Here is a 21,115-nt window from a genome sequence, read left to right on the forward strand (position 1 = left end):
GGCACCCAAGACCCATCAGCATCCATAAATGCGTGTCTAGTGGATTTACAAAATTGGATGAACACCAGCTGACTGAGGCTGAACTCTGACAAAACAGAGGTGTTGGTGGTAGGTGGTCCACACATGATGGATAAAGTTCAAAACGCTCACCACCTCAAACTAGCAATTGGGGGAGATACTGTACAGTATAAAGACTCTGTGCGAAACCTTGGGGTGATCCTGGATGGAAATCTAAAACTCAGACAGCAGGTATCAGCTGTCGTCAAGTCTTCCTTCTTCCATCTAAGAAATATAGCGAAAATAAAACACCTTATCCCAGCTGAAGACCTACCTGCCCTGGTTCACACATTTGTATCCTCCCGCCTAGACTACTGCAACGCCCTGTTAATCGGATCTACAGATAAGGTTCTGCGCCCCTTACAGCTAGTACAGAATGCTGCAGCCAGACTCCTAGCCAATGCCCCCCGCAGCTCACACATCACCCCAGTACTGCAAACTCTTCACTGGTTGCCAGTAAAATGGAGAATCAATTTTAAGATCTGCCTGCTGACATTCAAGGCTCTACACCACATGGGACCCAAATACATAGTGGATCTATTGGAACTTTATGCCCCTCCACGCGCCCTCCACTCTGCCAACAAGATGAAGCTGGTTATTCCCAGGATACACTTAACATTTGGTGCTCGGGCCTTTTCCTATACAGCCCCTACTCTATGGAACTCACTTCCACAATCAGTACGAGAGGCTCCTTTTTTGGACAGCTTTAAAAAAAGGCTAAAAACTCACCTCTTTTCCCTAGCCGTTGAGACTGCATAATGCAGGGTCACAGCGCTTTGAGTCCCCAGGGAGAAAAGCGCTATATAAATATTATTGTTATTGTTATATATTCTTTTATTTATTAAGGTGCAATTTATTTTGGTTCTCGGGATCTATTGAAGGACCTGGGAATTGAGCGCAACTATCAGGAAAATTTGGATTTGATGGACGTGGTTGTCTAAATAGTGCGCACCACCGGACTTTGAATAAGTAAACAGTGTGGTAATTTGTTACATTGGAGATTGTGAAGCGCAACCTGTGGGTACTGTATTTGATTTTTAATTTACAAGTTTCTGACCACTTTTAAAATGTGTTCAATGTGCTGCCCATTGTGTTGGATTGTCAATGCAACCCTCTTCTCCCACACTTCCTACACTGATAGCAACACCGCAGGAGAAATGCTAGCACAGGCTTCCAGTATCCGTAGTTTCAGGTGCTGCACGTCGCGTATCTTCACATCATTTTGCCTTCAGATGACGGTGTGGTATATGGGATACAAAGATAGTGGGGCCATTCTTCATCAATGGAAACCTCAAGGCCACTGGATATGTGAAATTGCTACATGATGATGTGTTTCCCTCTTTATGCACTGAAGCTGGCACGTTCCCTGAGTTTTTCCAGCAAGATGGTGCACCACCACGTTATGGGTGTCAGGTCCGAGCATTCCTAGGTGAACAGTTTCCTGGAAAGTGTATTGGTTGTCGTGGGCCAGTTGAATGGCCTCCAAGGTTTCCCAATCTGACCCCCTTAGACTTTTATCTTTGGGGTCATCTGAAGGCAATTGTCCATGCTGTGACGATACGAGATGTGCAGCACCTGAAATTACGGATACTGGAAGCCTGTGCTAGCATTTATCCTGTGGTGTTGCTATCAGTGTGTGAAGAGTGGGAGAAGAGGGTTGCATTGACAATCCAACACAATGGGCAGCACATTGAACAGATTTTATAAGTAGTCATAAAAGAATAAAGTTACATTAAAATCAAGCACACCATTGTTTTTCTTGTGAAATTCCCAATAAGTTTTATGTATCACATGACCCTTTTCCCATTGAAAAAACAAAAGTTCAATTCAAAATGACCAACTTCAAAATGGCCACCATGGTCACCACCCATCTTGAAAAGTTTCCGCCCCTCACATATACTAATGTGCCACAAACAGGAAGTTACTATCACCAACCATTCCCATTTTATTAAGGTGTATCCATATAAATGGCCCACCCTGTACATTTGTTATAATCTATGTTTTTTTGTCATAGGATATTGCCGGTTACTTTTTAGAAAATACCTCTATTATATTCTAATTAAGTAGCCATGTGCCTCAGAATAAAAAAAAAATACATAGTCACATGCTTCCAGATAAAATACATACATTAAAAGGGCACTATTGCTAATTTCATCTTTTTTAGTCACCTTAACATACATGTCTTATTGGAGTTATACTGTTGCTCAGTATATAGTCGTATCAAAATGTAATTTTACACCTGCAATAAACATTTAGAGCCAGTCAGTCACGTCAGTAGTTATCCCTTTCCGACGCCAGTTCAGCATAAACCATTCTGTAGTTATTTTCAACCCCTCTGGCCAGCTCATTTATTCTGTTGCATGTTGTAACTGCACTAATGTGTAGTTACTGAGCTCACAGCAGCCGCTGTAAAGTGCAGGACACAGCCTCCTCCGTACAGCGCAGTATGTACCTGTACGGCTGTGTGATGATATGCTTTTTGTGAAGCTGGCAATGAAACGGACACATTAGTGCAGTTACAACATGCAAAATAATAAATGAACTGGCCAGAGGGGTTGAAAATAACGGCATCTCAAGGATCAGTAACAGATGCCTCCCTACTACAGAATGGTTTATGCTGAACTGGCGTCGGAAAGGGATAACTACTGACGTGACTGACTGGCTCTAAATGTTTATTGCAAGTGTAAAATTACATTTTGATATGACTATATACTGAGCAACAGTATAACTCCAATAAGACATATGTATATTAAGGGGACTAAAAAAAGATGAAATTAGCAATCGTGCCCCTTTAAGTAGCCGTGCTCCCCAGATAACAGAATTAAGTAGCCATGTGCCCCTATATAAAAGTATTAGGTAGCCAGAAGTGCCCCTAGATATTAAGTAGCCATAGCAGTATTAGGTAGTGATAGGTAAGCTGTCCCCAGTCTAAATAGCTCTCCCCCAGTTTACTGTAGGTAGTGACAGATGAAGTGTCCCCAGTGTAAATATTCCCCCCCTCAATATAGCTAATGATAGGTAAGATGTCCCCAGTGTACCTGAAACCTGGTGGATTGCTTTACTTTGCTCCATCTGTGTTTGGACCTGTCAGAATGAACCAGACCCCATTGTTTCACCCCAGATGATCAACTACTAGGATATTGCAGTAGTAGGAGCCCCAGGGGTGCCTCTCTCCCTCAACCACTTACCTTCCTTCTAATACAGTCTCCCCTCCCCCATGAGGCATTGTTGTGGCGATACTAAAAAATAAAACATTTCTATCAAGCTTTTCTTCTGGCAGACTCAAAGTGCTTTAGTGCTGCAGCTCCAAAGGCAAACAGGATCATTGGGGAGCCGTGCCCAAAGACTCTTTACTGTTTTACATACTGGCTTGAGCTGAGAGTCCAAACCCTGATCAAAGGCTCAAACCCTGCATCAAAGCAACAGCCTTACCAGTATGCTATCCAGCTGATTGGTAGTTTGGAGGAAGGCAAAGCCAGCTGGATTGTGGGAATTTTTTTTTTTTGCTACAGTAACAAGCTTATCTCAGCATGCAAATAACAGAAAGCTTCATTTTTTTGAAAAAGATAAGAGCACTATGGCCAGTAGGTAATAGAATCTCCCCTCCATTTGAAGAGTTTACACAGTGAGGTACAGTAATCCTGCTATCTAAGTGATGTTCGCTGTGTGAGGAGCAGTAAGGGCCCATTTCCACTGGTGTTTAGGTTGCGAGGCAATCGCAGCATTGCCCCGCAGGTACTTCCGGTTGTCTTCCGTGCAATCGGATGTGGCGTCATGCGGCTTCCCGTTGGCAGCTATGGGAACTTGGATGCGTGCTGTGGAAAACTGCAGCATGCCATTAATAAATTCCCGTGTTGCATCATGCCGGATCGTGTAGGTTAGTGTTCCCCAACCCTGTCCTCAAGGCCCACTAATAGTGCATGTTTTGTGGAAATCCGCACAGGTAGGTAATCAGCTCTACTGAGACACTAATTACATCACCTGTGCATGTTTGTGGTTTTCTGCAGAACATGTACTGTTGGTGGGCCTTGAGGACAGGGTTGGGGAGCTCTGGTGTAGGTCAATTCGTGTCAATGGAAACCACTTTATTGACGTGTATTGGTTGCAGTTTCCTTGCAGAATGGTTTCCGCATAGCAAAGCGTCTAGTGGAAATGGGCCCTAAGCTGTGGCAAGTAGGGAGGGAAAATAATTTTACTGTCCCCGATCCAGAATCTAAAATTACCTCATATCTTTCTTTTGTAGGTTTTCCTTTTTTCAGGGGGCTGGTTGTTTTTTGTACCTATGGTGTATAAAGATAATCATTTACATTACCAAATTATTATAAAAAAAAAATTAAAAAGACAAGCAGCTAATTAACAGCACTGTACCGTGGCATAGAATGAGGAGAGTTTGGCAGCCATACTCACCAAAAACTTGTAGAAAAACAGAGGGGCCAAAAGAATAAAACCACAATGATAATAAAGTATAGGAGCATACTAAAGTAACAGGTCCGGATAACACTGGCGCCTCTGTGCTTGTACTGATAGTGAACTACCCACATTGTGTTCTGATTTCTGCTACCCCCAGTATGTACAGTATAAGCGGTTGCTCTGTGCCTGTATTGATAGTAAACTAGCTGCAGCGTGTGCTGATCTTTGCTACTTCCAGTATACACATTATAAGCTGTTTCTCTATGCCTGTACTGATAGTAAACTACGAACAGCGTGTGCTGATCTATGCTACCTCCAGTATACACAGTATAAGTTATCTAGCTAGCTGCACAGTGTGCTGGTCCTTGTTATGTACAGTATGTACAGTATAAGATGTTACTCTGTGCCTGTACTGATAGTAAATTAGGTTCAGTGTGTGTTGATCTCGGTTACCCCCAGTATGTACAAGGTAAGCTATATCTCTGTGCCTGTAATGATAGTAAACTAGCTGCAGTGTGCTGACCTTTGCTACCTCCATTATGCACAGTATAATGCAGGGGTGGGCAAAACTACGGCCTGTGGGGCCATTTCATCCAGTCCGCCGATGCATGGCTGAATTGCTTGTCTCCCAAGACGTTAACTGACTTGCGGCATCGCCATGTCAGTTCACTGGCTGCAGTTTGCATCTCACCTCCAGCCTGCGGGATTGTGGTTTCCAGCAGGCAAAGCAGGGCTTTGGGTAAATGGTGTCCGAAATCCTGCACTGGAGACTATTCTTGTGTCTCCAGTGCAGGGCTTCGGGCGCTATCTTCCCATAACCTTGTTCTGCCTGCCAGCGCAGGAGTTTTGCAGCTGGAGTGCTGCACAGAAGATCATTGGGGGAGCTGCGTGGCGGAGGCTGGAAGAGGAGTCTTCTTCCAGGTGAGTTTACAAGTGCCCACATTCCATGTTTTTGCTGGTGAAAGCTGCTCACATTCCGTGTATTTACTGGTGAAAGCTGCCCACATTACATGTATTTTCTGGAGAAAGGCTGCACCATTATGTGTATTTTCTGGTGAAAAGCTGTGTCATTATGTGTAGCGAGATTATGTGTATTTTCTGGTGAATCAGACAGAGACACAGAACTTTTATATTGCGCTTTTCTCCTGGCGGACTCAAAGCGCCAGAGCTGTAGCCACTAGGACGCACTGTATAGGCAGTAGCAGTGTTAGGGAGACTTGCCCAAGGTCTCCTACTGAATAGGTGCTGGCTTACTGGAGACTATTTTAAATGATGCCGCATTATGTGTCTTGCTCTCTGATGGGGTCTGCCTGCTGTCCCTGGGCCTTTGTTGTTTGTGGGTGGGGGAACATTGTCTAATTACCTTTAGGGCTGGAACCCACAGGAGCGCTTTTGGCAGCGTTTTGGCAGCACTGCGATACGCTAGCAGTTTGCCAAAACGCTGGGCTAATGTTAATGGATGGGGCAACTTCCACAGGAGCGTTTGCGTTTCCCAGAAACGCAAACGCAGGACCTGCAGCATTTTGGGAGCGTTAGCGCTTCAATGTAAAGTATTGAAATGCTAGCAGAAACGCTCAGCAAAACCTAAACTGAGCGGTTTTGCTAGCGTTTTGCGGTTAAGCACACTGTAACAAAATGAAAAATAATTCACAGGACCAATCAGGATAAAAACGCAAAACGCAAAACTCTAGGCACCCGCTGGGGAAAAAAATACAATGTTGCAAAACACGACCAAAAACGCGCATGAATCCGCTTGCAAACCGCTCAGACAAAACGCTAGCGGTTGCGTTTTGCGTTTGCGGTTTTCAGTGGGTTCCAGGCCTAAGGGTTACTTTGCCTGTGTTTTGGGAGAAAACTTGGGCCCACTGTCTTTGCCTTGCACTGTTAAAGAGAACCTGAACTGAAAATAAAAAAATAACCATACACAGGTCATACTTACCTCCTGTGTAGTCTACTCCTCAATCTCTTTCTCCTCTCCTGCATCCTATTTATCCACTGTGATCAATGGAATTCTTCGTTCTCCATTTTAAAAATGGGCATTACCCCATAACAGCTTCCTGGTCAGCACACTGTTGAACTGTAATATCACCCACTTGAGCCATAGGGAAACATGGACATTACCTTGCACATTCAGTTTTTACTGACAGCTGCTGATATATAACTGACAGCAACTGGTTATTTCATTTCTGACAAAATATTGTCAGAACTGGAAGGGATCACTGTATGAAGAAAATGATGAGCTTCTGAGGAACTGATGGTGAGGTTATTATGTAATATTCATTTGCAGCTACCTCATGTGTTTATTTTAAATAATTTTACTCGCTTCAGGTTCCCTTTAAATTACAGTTAGCTCCGCTCGCATTCGGTCATGGCCACACCCATTTTTTGCCGCATCACACTCCGCCCCCCGGTCCAACTTGAGAACCCAATGTGACCCTTGAGCCAAAAAGTTTGCCCACCCCTGGTATAAGCTGTTACTCTGTGCCTGTACTTATAGTAAACACGCTGTGATGTATGCTAGACCCCATTTTAAAAATGTATGTAATATTGTTCCCACTGCTAGTACAGTTCTATATGTTTGAATTACTCTCCCTCAACACTTCAGCACTTCAAATACCGACTAAAGGAATAAGGAAATGCAGTCTACTCTGCAGACACATTGTTTCAATGTAAAAAGCAGCAGTTACAAGGTTGTATTTCTAAACAGAGCTAAAATCTATAATGCAAGTACAGTACATTGTACTATAAGGCCTCATTCACACTGGGGTGTTTTACTAGCAATTTCAGCAGCTTTTTCCATTGCTGGCAATCGCTAGCTTTTGAAAAGCACTACTGCAATGTACGGTGTATGACAGTGTTCACACTTAGTGATCGCCAGCAATTTGCTATTTGCCAAAATCACAAAAGCGCGGCATGCAGCATTTTTAGCAATTTAGGAGGGACTGCATTTCAGCGTTATAGAATCGTAAATGCAATTGCTCCAAAATTGCTTTCCTGTATAGTGAAAAATCACTGGAAATTACTTTGGAAAGTGCTGGTGATTTTGCTAGCGTTTTGCGATTCCCAGTGTGAAGGAGGCATTAGTTAGAGGCAACATTATCTTAAGTACTTGAAATACGCTAATACTTTAACCTGTAATATCATTAAGTGTGACTATGAGAGAACACTGCGGTGTGCGTGAATGAAATGAAACCAAACACAAGGCCACGTTCACAGTAACCGTTGCAATGCTTTCCCTGTGACAGGAGGAACACAACACAAAGGATTGGGAAAGCAGCGCCTCACTTTATCTGCATATTGTGGCATGTACAGCTAAGCATACAGCCAATGAAAAGTATGATTCACTCCTACTGTTAGCTAACGTGTTTAGCAGTAGTTCACTGCATGCAGTGCATTACCATACTGCAACCTGTTGGCACTGTGAAAGTCGCATAGGTGGTGCATTACACTGCACCTGTTACACTGCAATGCACCACTGTAAAAGAGGCTTACACAACAGCAAAATATTTGTAAAGCGTTTTTCTTCCATAGAACCCAAAGCGCATAAGCTTGTATTAAGATCAGTAAATAGGGATGTGTACAGGGTAAAATGAAGGGCTGCGGAGTCGGTACAAAAATCTTTTGACTCCTACTCGGACTCAGTTTATGAAACTACCGACTCCGATTCCAGTGCCGACTCCGGGTACTCAAAATGGCTTCCGACTCCTTAGTCTAATACGTACCAGGACTGTGGATTTTGTGCAAAAATCATCAGACTCCAACTCCCGACATTTTTGAAATCACCGACTTCGACTCTGAGTACCCAAAATTGCTCCAACTTCACAGCCCTGCTAAAAGTCTAGGATTGTAAATCCTAGACTAAACATGTGGCTTTTGATTTAAGCGCCTCCAGGGTTGAAGCTGTCTTGATTAAGTCAGGCAAGGTGTTCCAAAGGGTAGGGGCAGCATGACAGAAGCTCTGGCTTAGACGGTCTTTAAGTTGGACTCTGAGGGTGGTCAAATTATTAAATCCTTTTGATCTGAAGTTGTGGGAGGTGTGACGCAGCTGCAACAAAGTCTTACCTGAGAGAACTCTAAGGGACTCGTGCTGCCATACGAATTCCCCCTTCCGTCCCTTGTCTTCTCCTCCACTTCATCCTCCCAAGTGGAGTCATATGATAAGGATTCACTTGCGCCCATTCTGACACCTGAAACGCTGGCTAGACTTGAGAGCCACCTCATCTAAAGCTGTGAATTAAAGTTATGTATTATGCACACATATTCCCAATAACACCATTAACTTGTGCAACACTAGTGAAAGGATAAAACAATTAAATGCCTTTTGGCATGGTTTTTGCATAGAAAAAGAAATAAAAATATCGATTTTGTTACTTTTTTAAACATTTTGAAAAGTCAAAATCTGAGTCTTTAAAGTAAAAAAAGGTAAGCAGTTAGGGCTTGTTCACACTATGAGCGTTTGCATATTTGTTTAAGCACTGGAGATTTTAGAATTCGCCCTGAAAGCGCTTGTTCAATGATTCCCTATGAGAGTGTTCACATATGAGTGGTTCGATTCCGATCCACTTTGAAAAGCGCTGCCTGTACCATTTTTTTTAGCACTTTGGCTCAATGGAAGATATAGGGAAATCGCTAAGCGCTTTAAAAAGCGATTTGTATATCGATTTCCTGAGCATTCTATGCATTCTATGAATAAATACATTGTATTTATTCATTTCCAGGTGAAATAATTCACTTCCTGACTGACGTCAAATTGGTCTGCAAAAGCGTTTAAAAAAGCGCTTAGAAAATGTAGGGAAAGGTACGTAGGTATTAAAAAAAACACAATAAATCACTCAGCGTTTGAGATAGTGCTGGCGATTTATAATGTGAACATAGCATAAAAATCTGACCGAACTGACAAGTTTTGGACTAGTCCATCACCTCATGTGGGATTCTCTGGGTTTTCCTTATTTTTAAAACATTTCCTGAACTGCAGTGGCTAACTCTAACTGCCACAATAATGTGCAAGTGAGTATGGAGGCTGGCTGGTATCTTATTATTTTGACAGTTAAAGGAAATGCTTTTAAAAACGAAGAAAATTCAGAGAATCCCCCATGAGGAGATGGAATAGTCCAAAACCTGTCAGATCTGTCTGATTTTAAAGTGTGCCTGAGATTAATTAAAAGGAAACATTCATACATACCTGGGTCTCCCTTCAGCCCCCTTCGCCCTGGTCATTCCCTCGCTGCCAACCTCCACCTCCTGGATCCTCCATGATCCTTCTGGTAACTTTGGACAGTCGGCGCTCCTGGCAGCGTTTTGCACCTGTACAGTAGTACTGTACATGCGCAGAACACACCCAGCCATGGGAGTGCAACAAGGCGCATACGCAGTAAGCCCCGATTACCGAAGTTAGCGCAGGATCTAGGATGTGGAGGTCGGCAGCAACCGAGCGATCAGTCCGAAGGCGGCTGTAGGAAGCCCCAGGTGTGTATGAATTCTTCCTTTTCAGGTTTAATTTAACTGATTACCTTTTTTCCTGCAGTGGTCCTTTAAGATAAAAAAATAATTAAAGGAGTTACATAAGTTCTGTATCAGCATGATGGAGATGACCTACAGAACAGTGGGGCAAAATATCTCTTCACAAAGGCTACTTACACACTGGAGCGTTGCATCGGACAATACGTACTATCACATTGCTAACGCTATGCAGTGGTGCTCGGATAATTTCCGTGATCACGGGAATAGCCATGATTCACGAGCACTTTTTCACTATTCGACTTCCGAATCCGTAATCAATTCTGGATCACAGAAATCAGCCACAGAAATTCAGGGATTGCAAATATTCGGAATGCGGTTACGGCCGTGATTGCGGTGGAAATCCGTGATTAGGTCGTGATTGGGCGGAAATGGGCAGAAGTGACATTCCTGGGCCAATCAGAGGCCCCCTGCCAGGCCCTAGCAAACAATCATAGGAGGGGAGGCTCTGCCCTCCCCTCCTGTATATAAAGTGGGGGCCATTTCCAGAGCTCCGTCCTTGGTAGACTGTCACTGAGAAGATCATCTCCAGGCCATATTGTACATCAGCAAGAGTGTTTTCAGTTCTTACATTGCCCTTATACTGTATCTGATACTTGTATTCAGGTAGCCAGTGAGTGATTACTTAAGTTAGTTGTAGTCAGTGTAGTTGTCAGTGAGAGAGTGTACTGATTGCTGTGCTTAGTGCAGGCAGGTTCAAATTCACACTGATTCTACTGCTCTATTACTGTATACTTGTTAGCTAGCTAAGCCAGCCAGCCAGTGATCAACTTCAGTTAGTTGCAGTCACTGCCACAGTTGTTCAGTCACAGTTGTTTAGTCAGTGACCTTGTACTTTGCTACTAGCGTGCAGCTGGTTAGTTTGCTGTGTGCATAGTGCAGGCAGACCATAGTTGTCAGTGAGAGAGTGTACTGGTTGCTGTGCTTAGTGCAGGCAGGTTCAACTTCACAATGATTCTACTGTTCCACTACCGTATACTTGTTAGCTAGCTAAGCCAGCCAGCTAGTGATCAACTTCAGTTACTTGCAGTCACTGCTACAATTGTTCAGTCACTAAGTTTAGTCAGTGACCTTGTACTTTGCTACTAGCATGCAGTCGGTTAGTTTGCTGTGCGCATAGTGCAGGCAGACTACAGCGCTGTCCACTGATTTTCGTGTTCTATTTTACTGTATTCAGTATTTTGTTTGTTTTTCTTTTCTGAAAAATCAATAAAAGCCCCCTGTTATATTCCGTCTGTCCTCAGGCCCACACACACATATTGACTGTAAAATTCAGCACACTTTCTCCACCTTGAAATTTTATACATAGTATACAACATGTCTGGCAGGGGTCGTGGGTGTGGCAGGAGAGGGAGTGCCATTGCGTCCGCCACTTATAGGACTGGTCCACGGCCAGGGAGAGGGCGCTCAGCTGTAGGGGGTCCATCAGCAGTACAGCCTGTGCCGAGTCAGCCGACACCGGTGTCACCCATTTTCAGCACCTTGGGTCGCAGTGTGGTCATCCAGGAGATAGATAGGCATTGATGGACATGATGATGGAGGAGCAGCCCATCATTACTTTATCCCAGGCCTCCACTGTGAGCAGCACTCCCAGCAGCAGCAGCCCCACGCTTGCTGTGACATCCACCCATGGATGGGAGCCACGGATGCATGTAATTTTTTGGGCAGCATTATTATGCTGTGGTACCGCCCGTGAGGTGCCATGGTCGTTATGTGCTGCCACACTGACCGCTTTAGCCCTCATCCTGCTGCCGCTAATGTTCTACTTCACTACTAAAGTCTGCGTTCCCGCCGCCAATGGCCACGGACAACTCTGCTACCATGTCATTGCTATCGCTGCTAGGAAAAAAAGTTTTTTTTACAAAAACCTCTCTGATGCTGATAAGGAAGAATTGATAGCTGCCTTAGATGACCTAAAGATTACTGGGGACTTTGTCGGAGAGGCAGCAATTGACATTCTGCGCTCATCAGCTAGATCAATGTTGTTCTCTGTCACGGGGAAGAGAGCGTTATGGCTCAAATCCTGGGTTGCGGATCCATCATCTAGGTTATTATGGTGTAAAATTCCTTTTGATGGTTCAACACTGTTCGGTGAAAAAATGGACTCTGCCATTAAAAGAGTTACCGGAGGGAAGTCAGGTATGATCCCACAGGACAGACGTCCGGCCAGACAAGCTAATTATACACCTTCACAATCGTCAAGATATCGCAATGCCAGGTCATACAGACCCGGAAGAGGGGGAAAGAGGGGGAAAGAGGCCGTGGCAACAAAGTCAGCTTTCGTCGAATAGAGTAACGAAGCAAAGACCCAATCCTCCATCACAGTCAAATAAGAAGTCTTTTTGACAGTCACGGGTCCAGAGTGGTCCGGTAGGGGCGAGACTGAAGAACTTCTCTCAGGTTTGGAAAAAGAACATCAAATCCCAGTGGATATTAAGAACAGTGACAACCGGACACTTCTGTACTTTTGCAAAAGCACCTCCTTTGAATCACTTCAAAAGAACAAAGATACCTATGTCCAAAGACAAGAAACACATCCTAAAAACGTATGTACAGGAATTGTTAACAAAACAAGCAATTGTTCCGGTTCCATATCAAGAAAGGAAAACAGGATTTTACTCAACACTTTTCTTTGTACAGAAAAAAACAGGGGATTGGAGGCCGGTACTGGACCTGAAGCATTTAAATTCATTCATACATCTAGACAAATTCAGGATGTAGTCCCTCAACACCATCATATCAATAGTTAGACCGGGAGACTACTTACTTTCCATCGATTTAGAGGACGCGTACTTGCACGTCCCTATTCAAGCATCCTTTCAAAAACACCTCCGCTTTTGTGTCCAAAACCAACACTATCAGTTTGCCTGCCTCCCCTTTGGCATTTGCACAGCGCCAAGGACATTCTCGAAACTACTGTTGTCGGTGATAGCAATCCTAAGAGAGCAGGGTTTGCGAGTGCACCATTACCTCGACGACGTGCTTCTCTTAGGAGACTCGGAAGAACAGATAATAGTCCACAGAGAGATTCTACTGCAGACTCTAAGCAGCTTTGGTTGGCTAATCAATTATCGAAGAAGTCAGCTACAGCCGACGAAAGATCTAATATATCTGGGAGCAAGATTTCTTACAGATCAAAATGCGGTCTGTCTTCCGGAGGCAAAGATTCCAATTATAAAGGAGAGAGTCCTTCAGATCCTCCTGTCTCAAAGTGTTGCTTAAGAGTTCTGGGGACAATGTCCGCAGTAATTCCAATGGTCCCTTGGTCTCACTGGAACCTGAGGAATCTCCAACAGGGATTTCTCAGGCAGTTGGATGGACTAGACACTCGGCAGACCATTGTGATAACAAAAGAGATGAAGAAAGATCTGACGTGGTGGCTCACAGATTGGAATCTTCAACAACAAGTTCAACTTACTCCAGACGATCCGATTATTATCTCCACGGATGCGAGCACAATAGGCTGAGGAGCAACTTGTGGAATTCATACAGCTCAGCGGCAGTGGCAGAGGTTTATGAGTAACTGGCCAGCGAACAGACTAGAGCTCAGAGCAGCGTATTGTGCCCTGAAACATTTTCTCCAACATATCTTGAAGAGATCGGTCCTTTTACGCATGGACAATGTAACAGCAGTGGCCTATGTGAGGAATCAGGGGGGAACATGGAGTCAGACGCTTCTGCAGGAGACCGCACTGATATTCAATTTTGCAATGCGACATCTGACCTCGATCACAGCAGTTCACATCCCAGGAATATCGAATATAGTTCCAGATTACCTCAGCCGTTTCCATATCTCAAACAACGAATGGTCGTTGGAGGACAATATATTCAGGATGATCTGCAGTCATTGGGAGCAGCCGGAGGTGGACCTGATGGCGACGTCCCTCAATACGAAGTGTCAGAGATATTTCAGCCGGTATCAGGATTCTCAGGCAGAACAGATAGATGCTTTGACGGCCCCCTGGATGTTCCAAACAGCATACGTTTTTCCACCAGTACCACTCATACTGCGCCTACTACTGAGACTCAGAAAGGAGCCGGTAATTTTGATATCAGTGTTACCATATTGGCCGAGAAGGCCTTGGTTCCCTATTCTTCTACAGATGACGACAGATCAACCTCTGCAAATTCCCTGCAGCAGGACCCTATTACATCAGGGCCCGGTTCTTCACCCAAACCCCGCACGCCTGAGGTTGATGGCGTGGAGGTTGAGAGGAGGAAGTTAAGAGACATAGGTTGTAGTGAATCAGTAATCTCAACTTTACTTAAAGCTAGAAAAAGGGTTCAAATTAGACCAGTTCAGGGATTCTTACCCAAAGTGTCGACCTCCTACCATTTAAATCAAGAATGGTCTCTGCCTAGTTTTCCACAGGACGTGGATCCAAGTCTTCAGTCTTTGGACGTTGTTCGCGCTCTCAGGGCATATGTGGAAGCTACCAAAGACCTAAGAAAATCAAATAGACTTTTCATACTATACTCCGGATATAGAAGAGGAGAAGCAGTTTCCACGCGTACGATATCGTCTTGGCTTGTAAAAGTCATTCAGGACGCATACAGAGGAGTCGGTCTTACACCACCTAGTGAAATTAAAGCACACTCTACTAGGAGTATAGCTACTTCTTGGGCAGCACAGGCAAAAGTATCACCAGAAAAGATTTGCCAGGCTGCTAACTGGACTAATATTAACACGTTTATCTCACATTATCAAGTAGATACAAATTGTAATACTACAGTAGATTTTGGGAAAGCAATTTTGACCGCTGGGTCTGCTTCTTCTTTGTGTTAAAATAAAAACTTTACTTATTTTGTTTCACCTAAAACAGTCTCCCGCCCGTTTTTTATATTCTAGTTAGTTCCCGTAGTGCTGCCATAAATACTTGGGGAAAGCGGAAAATTGTATACTTACCTGACGGTAATTTTCCTTTCCCCGAGCATCCATGGCAGCACAGGGTACCCACCCGTTTCGGTGAGTTACTAGTTACAAGACACCTGGCGGGGGCTGGTCAGACTTTTATAGTTATTATGTCCTATGGGGTATGTGGGTGGGGCCAATACCCGTAGTGCTGCCATGGATGCTCGGGGAAAGGAAAATTACCGTCAGGTAAGTATACAATTTTCCGCTTTCTTGTTAGTCTGTGTCCAGTCTCGTTGCAGTTCGGATTATTAGGGCTCGTTTATCGTTTGCATGGCCGTCCGCATTGGCCAGTTTTTTACGCGTTTTTTTTCCTGATATCTGTGCATAGGCCGTTTTTGTTAAGCACTTTTCTAAGCGCTTTTGTTGAGCGATTGCGTTTTTTCACTTCCTGTCATCAGTCAGGAAGTGATCTCTTTGATCTGGAAGAGAATAAATACAATGTATTTATTCTTAAAAACGCGAATTCAATCGCTGCACAAAGCGATTTTGCATTTCCCTATACATTCCATTAAGGCGGAATCGCCTAAAAATTGGCCCATGCACCGGTTATCTGAGCGGATCGGAAACGAACCGCTCAGATGTGCACTTTCTCATAGAAAATCCTTGCACAAGCGCTTTCAGGGCGATTTTGAAAATCGCAAGCGCTTATAAAATGACAAAAACGCCCCTAGTTTGAATAAGCCCTTATAGATAGAAACGCATGTGTAATAGAACTGAACTCCATCCTAATGCAAATTTAAACCAGCTTACAAATGGCCCAGTCAAAATCACCAAAAATAAGCACTTTATTGGCCCAGTTCCAAGCTGCTTGCAGTTTGCATGAAGGGCATTCACACTGTGAGCGTTTGCAGGTTTTGTAAGCGCTGACGATTTTAGAAAATCGCCCCAAAAGCACTAGTGCAATGATTCCCTTTGAGAGTGTTCACATGTAAGCGTTTCACTTCCATTGAAATCGCAAACATGCTACTTGTACCATTTTCTGAGCGCTTTAGCTATAATGGAAGGTATAGGGAAATGTATTTATTTAAGTATTTATATAGCGCCGACATATTACACAGCGCTGTACAGAGAATATATTGTCTTGTCACTAACTGTCCCTCAGAGGGGCTCACAATCTAATCCCTACCATAGTCATATGTCTATATAGTGTAGAGTATCAAATTCTAGGGCCAATTTAGAGGGAAGGCAATTAACTTATCTGTATGTTTTTGGGATGTGGGAGTAAACCTGAGTGCCCGGAGGAAACCCACACAGACATGGGGAGAACATACAAACTCCGTGCAGATGTTGACCTGCCTGGGATTCAAACCGGGGACCCAGCGCTGCAAGGCGAGAGCGCTATCCACTACACCACTGTGCTGCCCATGCTTGCAGCTTGACAAAGAAGCATTGGAAACAGCGGGCTGTAGCTGTGTCTAAGCCCATTTTTTTGGCATGTGATTTTAATTACGTGTCTGAATAAAGTGCTATTTCTTCAAGAGTGGTGCTGCTAATCTTGGCTTCTTGGGTATGGCTATGTTAATTAACAAGTCACATGATCAGGACCAGCGCAGACAGGAACTAAATATTTATTTACACACTCCATAGCTGTCAGATGACCTCTGTTGATGCTGCCCATTAATTATCTCATCCTTAAAGGGAAGGTCCGGGGTGATTAAAAATCAAAAATCTACTTACCTGGGGCTTCCTCCAGCCCTTTGCAGCTGTCCTGTGCCCTCGCCGCAGCTCCATTCCCTGCCGGTGGCAGGGGGACCCCTGCGGTGCAAGATGCCTGTTGCGCTTCAGCGTGCAGCTCACGGAGTTGCACTGACGTCATCCGGACTGTTCTGCGCCTGCTCAGTACAGTCCAGATGACATCAGTATGACGGCTGCCAAGGGCAGGAGGAAGCCCCAGATAAGTAGATTTTTGATATTTAATCACCTTGGACCTTCCCTTTAACCTCCTTGTCGGTTATCTCGGGATAGCTTGGGGTAACCCGCTGCGGAGGATTGCTCTGGCCCTGCTGGGCTGATTTGCATAATTCTTTTTTGTTACATGCAGCTAGCAGTTTGCTAGCTGCTTGTAACATCTGATCGCCGCCGCCCCCCCCCCGACCCCTTGCACAGCCTGGCCAATCAGTGTCAGGCAGCGCTAAGGGGTGGATCGGGACTCCGTCTGACGTCGATGAAGTCAGTCCGATCGTCGCCATGGCGTCGGGGGAAGCCCATACAGGAAATCACGTTCAGAACGGGATTTCCTGTTGCGTATTTGCGCCGGAGGGAATCGGAGGGGTGGGAGGTATAGCGAAGGGAGGGGGGAAGCATGTAGCTAGCGCTAGACTAGCTACATGCTTAAAAAAAAAAAAAATTAGTTATGGTTATGGATTTCATAATCCATAACCATTATCCCTCGCAGCTCCGCCTATTTGGTGTTCCCTTCCGCCCTACCCGGCCACCAGTGACAGGCAAACAGAGTGTACATTTTTGTTTTGTGGTTGCTATTTGACTTGAGGAAGCTGGAAAACCCTTGAAACCCATTGCTGAAAACTTGCTGTGTGCAATAAGCCTGGTAAAAGCATATTGGGCTTGATTCACAAAGCGGTGCTAACTGTTAGCACGCCTGTGAAAACCCCCTTAGCACGTCTAAACATGCTTTTCGCGCATAAAACTTTACGCGCGCAAAACTTAATGCGCGTAAAACTTTACGCGCGTACTGCACAGAGCGCAGGGCGCACCGCGCGAAGTGCCCATTAAAGCCTATGGGACTTTGCGTGCGTAAAACTTTACGCGCGCAAAGTTAGCGCACGATATGATTGAGAAATCCGGTGCTAACCTACTTAGCACCCTGGTTAGCGCGTCTAAAGACTTTAGACGTGCTAAGTAGGTTAGCACCGCTTTGTGAATCAAGCCCATTGAGTCCATTTGACTGCTTTGGGATCATCAGGAGAGGCTTGTGCTGCTCGCTTTACTACCAGCCAGTAAGCCAGGCAGAGATCTTCCTGCTGCCCAGCAGCAACTTGCTTTTTACCAGCACTACAAGCAGGATCAATCAGGTGTTTGATATATGAACCCCATCGGGGAATAATCTCGGCATTGACCAGACCACCGGACCTTCCATTTCCGCTGTCTGGATCGTGAAACAACCTCTACAGCCAAATCTTTATATCTTTTGATGTGTGATTACGGCCAGTGGGCACGAGGATTTATATCCCGTCAGAGGAGCGGTGATACAGTTTTCTATTACACCCAGAGTAAAGCAGTTCTTTGCATGATGTGCCACCCAAGGAAAGCCTAATCGGAGATGAAAAAAACCAAGCTATAGATAATTGTGTTGCGATTAGTAGCGATTAAGTTTGACTTTACATTTACATTTTTTCATTTTCTATATTCTTTTCTTTTGGTACACATTGGAAGGTCTGAGTGCGCCTGAATGGATGAATGTGATAGTTATTCAATCAAAGTATTTTTTACTGATCATATTAGTACCAATGTTATTATATTTATATGAGAACTATATGTGTATATTTGAGTCTAATTACCTAATACATGTTTTTATAAGAATAAAATTATACATGTTTTAAAGTACTAACTCTATGTACAAGCATCTATTATTATTGATGGTTCCAGAGTATTGATTATCTATACCCAGCGCAATTGGTCTTTTGTTCAATATTAGTGTTCTTTGTTTCGTGTGGGCCAGTGGGATCCCACACGTGACCGGTTAGCTGCGGGTGAAATAGGGAGCCTCTGAAGTTAGTCTACATTAGCGCCCTCCACTCTTTTGGATCAACATATGCCTGCTCCCCGATTTTTTCAAAAAAAATTGAGCTCTGGTATCCTTTAAAGTGGACCCAAATTAAAAATACAAGATTTCAGAAATAAAATAGATTTTCTAAATTATAATAATAAATAGCAGCCTTTTTTCAGCTGCATGATGACAAATATAAAATATATTTTACACTTAATGGAGGAACCCCTTCCTTTCATATTGCTGGGACAGAATCCGGCAGACTGGTGGAGTAGGTGGTCTCTGGCAAAGGAGGAATTGCTAATGGCTGCCACCTGTATAACCCTAGTTAAGAAATGAGAAGGGTGAAAAGCATGCACTGAAATGCTCATAGGCTTGAAGAAGTGTTTATCTTTGTATGAGTCAGAGTGGTGCAACTAAATATTTTGAATTAAAAAAACAGACAAGAGCGATTTTCACCTTTCAGTGCTCATCCCTTTCATTTGCCAATAGCTTAATCACTACTAATCACAATGAAATGATCTATATCTTGTTTTTTCACCACAAATTGGGCTTTTTGGGATAGATATTTGTTTTCAGTAGTTACCTTATTTTCTATGCATTTTAAAGGAAAAAAATGAAAAAATACACTATTTCTCCAATTTCATCCCCTACGGTTTTAATATAAATACTGTTACTGTACATAAAACCGACACATTTTATCTACCTATTTGTCCTGGTTGTCACAAGATTTTAATTATGTCCCTAGCACAAAGTATGGTAACAATATATAATTTGGAAATAAAGGTGTATTTTTTTTGGTGTTTTTTTTTTTCACTATTTTCACATGCTCGCGCGTGCACAGCGGCAGCAGCACTGTCTGACTTATAAAAACGTCCTGGAGCCATTAAGAGGCTCTAGCAGGACGTTTTTAGAAGTCAGCATGTCATTGGCCCAGTGCACACCATAAACCTCTAGCAGATCCGCAAAACGCTAGAGGTTTTTGAAGCAGATTTCAGAGCGATTCTAGGCATGTTTAGAGAGGTTTTCTAAACATGCCTAGCGTTTTTTGGAGCGTTTTTGTGTAGCAGATTTCATATATTGTTACAATAAAGCTGTTACTGAACAGCTACTGTAACAAAAACGGCTGGAAAACCACTCTGATCTGGCGTTTTTCAGAGCGTTTTGCCTATACATTGAAGGCAGAAATGCCTCAGAAATTCTACAAATGCTGCAGCCCAGGAGTTTGCGTTCCTGGAAAAAACGAGCCGCTCTGGTGTGCACCGTCCCATTCACTTTCATTAGCCAAGCTGTTTTGCCCCTGGAAGCGTTTTAAAAAACGCTGCAGAACCGCTCTGGTGTGCACTAGCCCATTAAGTGGTTAAAGTGTACCCAAGGTGGTGCGGTGGGGGGGTATGGGTCAGAGCAGATAGGACACAGAGGCATGTTCCCAGCTGCAGGACATGCCTCTGTGTCTGCCCCGCGCCGCTCTCTCCCACCACCACCACATTATAACCCCTTGAAATTGGCAACAAGCGATTGTCGCTAATGTTGAGGGAGGTATTTCCTGCTCAAAACACCCACTGGGAGCGTTCTTGCAGGGATTTCCCAGCTGCCATTGGACAGCTCTGTCTCTCTGGCCGCTCCCCCACCTCCCTGCACACTGCTCACACACAGAGAGCTCTTCCAGTGTCGTGACCCCAGGGGTCCCGAAACCAAGCCATTACAGGCTACAGGAGCGGCGGGGATTACGGCTACCTGATCCGCCCAGCCTCCCAGATCAGGTGGCATGTAGATTCCCACCTCGGGTTCCCTTTAAGGGGTCATGGCTAAATATCACAATGACTAACAGCATATAATATTGCAGTCCAAGCAGCAGTTTTTCAGGAGCACAACTCTGAGCAGGAAGCCCAGGATTAGTTGACAAGTAAGGATTACAATACACGCCGCCGCCCTCAGCTTCGAGAATCGGGTCCTGTCACTTATGTCAGTTGGCTCCAGTCTACTCAGGAGAAGTGCGCCCTCTACATATTGATTTTAGGGCCAGTTCAGTTGGAGAGCTGCCAGCATCCTTGTACCTCATACAATGCCGCAATCCACCGTCTCCCACACTAAGATGAATAGGAGCGTTCATCTCAATGTGTTTAATATCTAGCTTCTAGCATTGGCTGCATTTGTGGTTCAGTATTCCTATAGGGGATCAAAACACTTCAACAAACCGATAGGAAACGACTCCAAATACCTTCTGCTCGGTAACAGAAAAGCATTGACATCGACAAAACGGCCGTGCAGGTGAACCACCCCTTTAAGGACAACTGAAGTCAGAGGGATATGGAGGCTGCCATATTTATTTCCTTTTAAGCTGTGCCAGTTGCCTGGCCATCCTGCTGATCCTCTGCCTCTAATACTTTTAGCCATAGACCCTGAACAAGCATGCAGCAGATCAGGTGTTATTGATGTTTAGCGGCATGCTTGTTTCTGGTGTGATTCAGACATCACTACAGCCAAAT

The 21,115-nt window shown here is 44.2% G+C and overlaps 2 protein-coding genes across 31 annotated transcripts in view; one reads left to right on the plus strand and one right to left on the minus strand.

The window, feature by feature from the left end:
- GATA5 (GATA binding protein 5) overlaps positions 1-21,115 on the plus strand; it is a 2,064,317-nt gene that overhangs the window by 214,541 nt on the left and 1,828,661 nt on the right. The gene's annotated exons all lie outside the window — the stretch shown is intronic.
- The window catches only part of LOC137541415 (opioid growth factor receptor-like), a 62,913-nt gene that overhangs the window by 39,847 nt on the left and 1,951 nt on the right, over positions 1-21,115 (minus strand). For 2 of the 3 annotated variants that reach the window (XM_068262690.1, XM_068262692.1), the window contains exons 2-3: positions 8,530-8,694; positions 4,281-4,337 (exon numbers count right to left, since the gene is read on the minus strand). In XM_068262690.1, the coding sequence (XP_068118791.1) occupies positions 4,281-4,337; positions 8,530-8,688 (216 nt within the window). In that variant the 5' untranslated portion in view covers positions 8,689-8,694. The remainder of the gene's footprint in view (positions 1-4,280; positions 4,338-8,529; positions 8,695-21,115) is intronic. The other variant, XM_068262691.1, reaches the window with a different exon arrangement.

The sequence above is a fragment of the Hyperolius riggenbachi genome, chromosome 12 (genome assembly GCF_040937935.1).
Source record: "Hyperolius riggenbachi isolate aHypRig1 chromosome 12, aHypRig1.pri, whole genome shotgun sequence".
In the NCBI taxonomy this organism is placed as follows: domain Eukaryota; kingdom Metazoa; phylum Chordata; class Amphibia; order Anura; family Hyperoliidae; genus Hyperolius; species Hyperolius riggenbachi.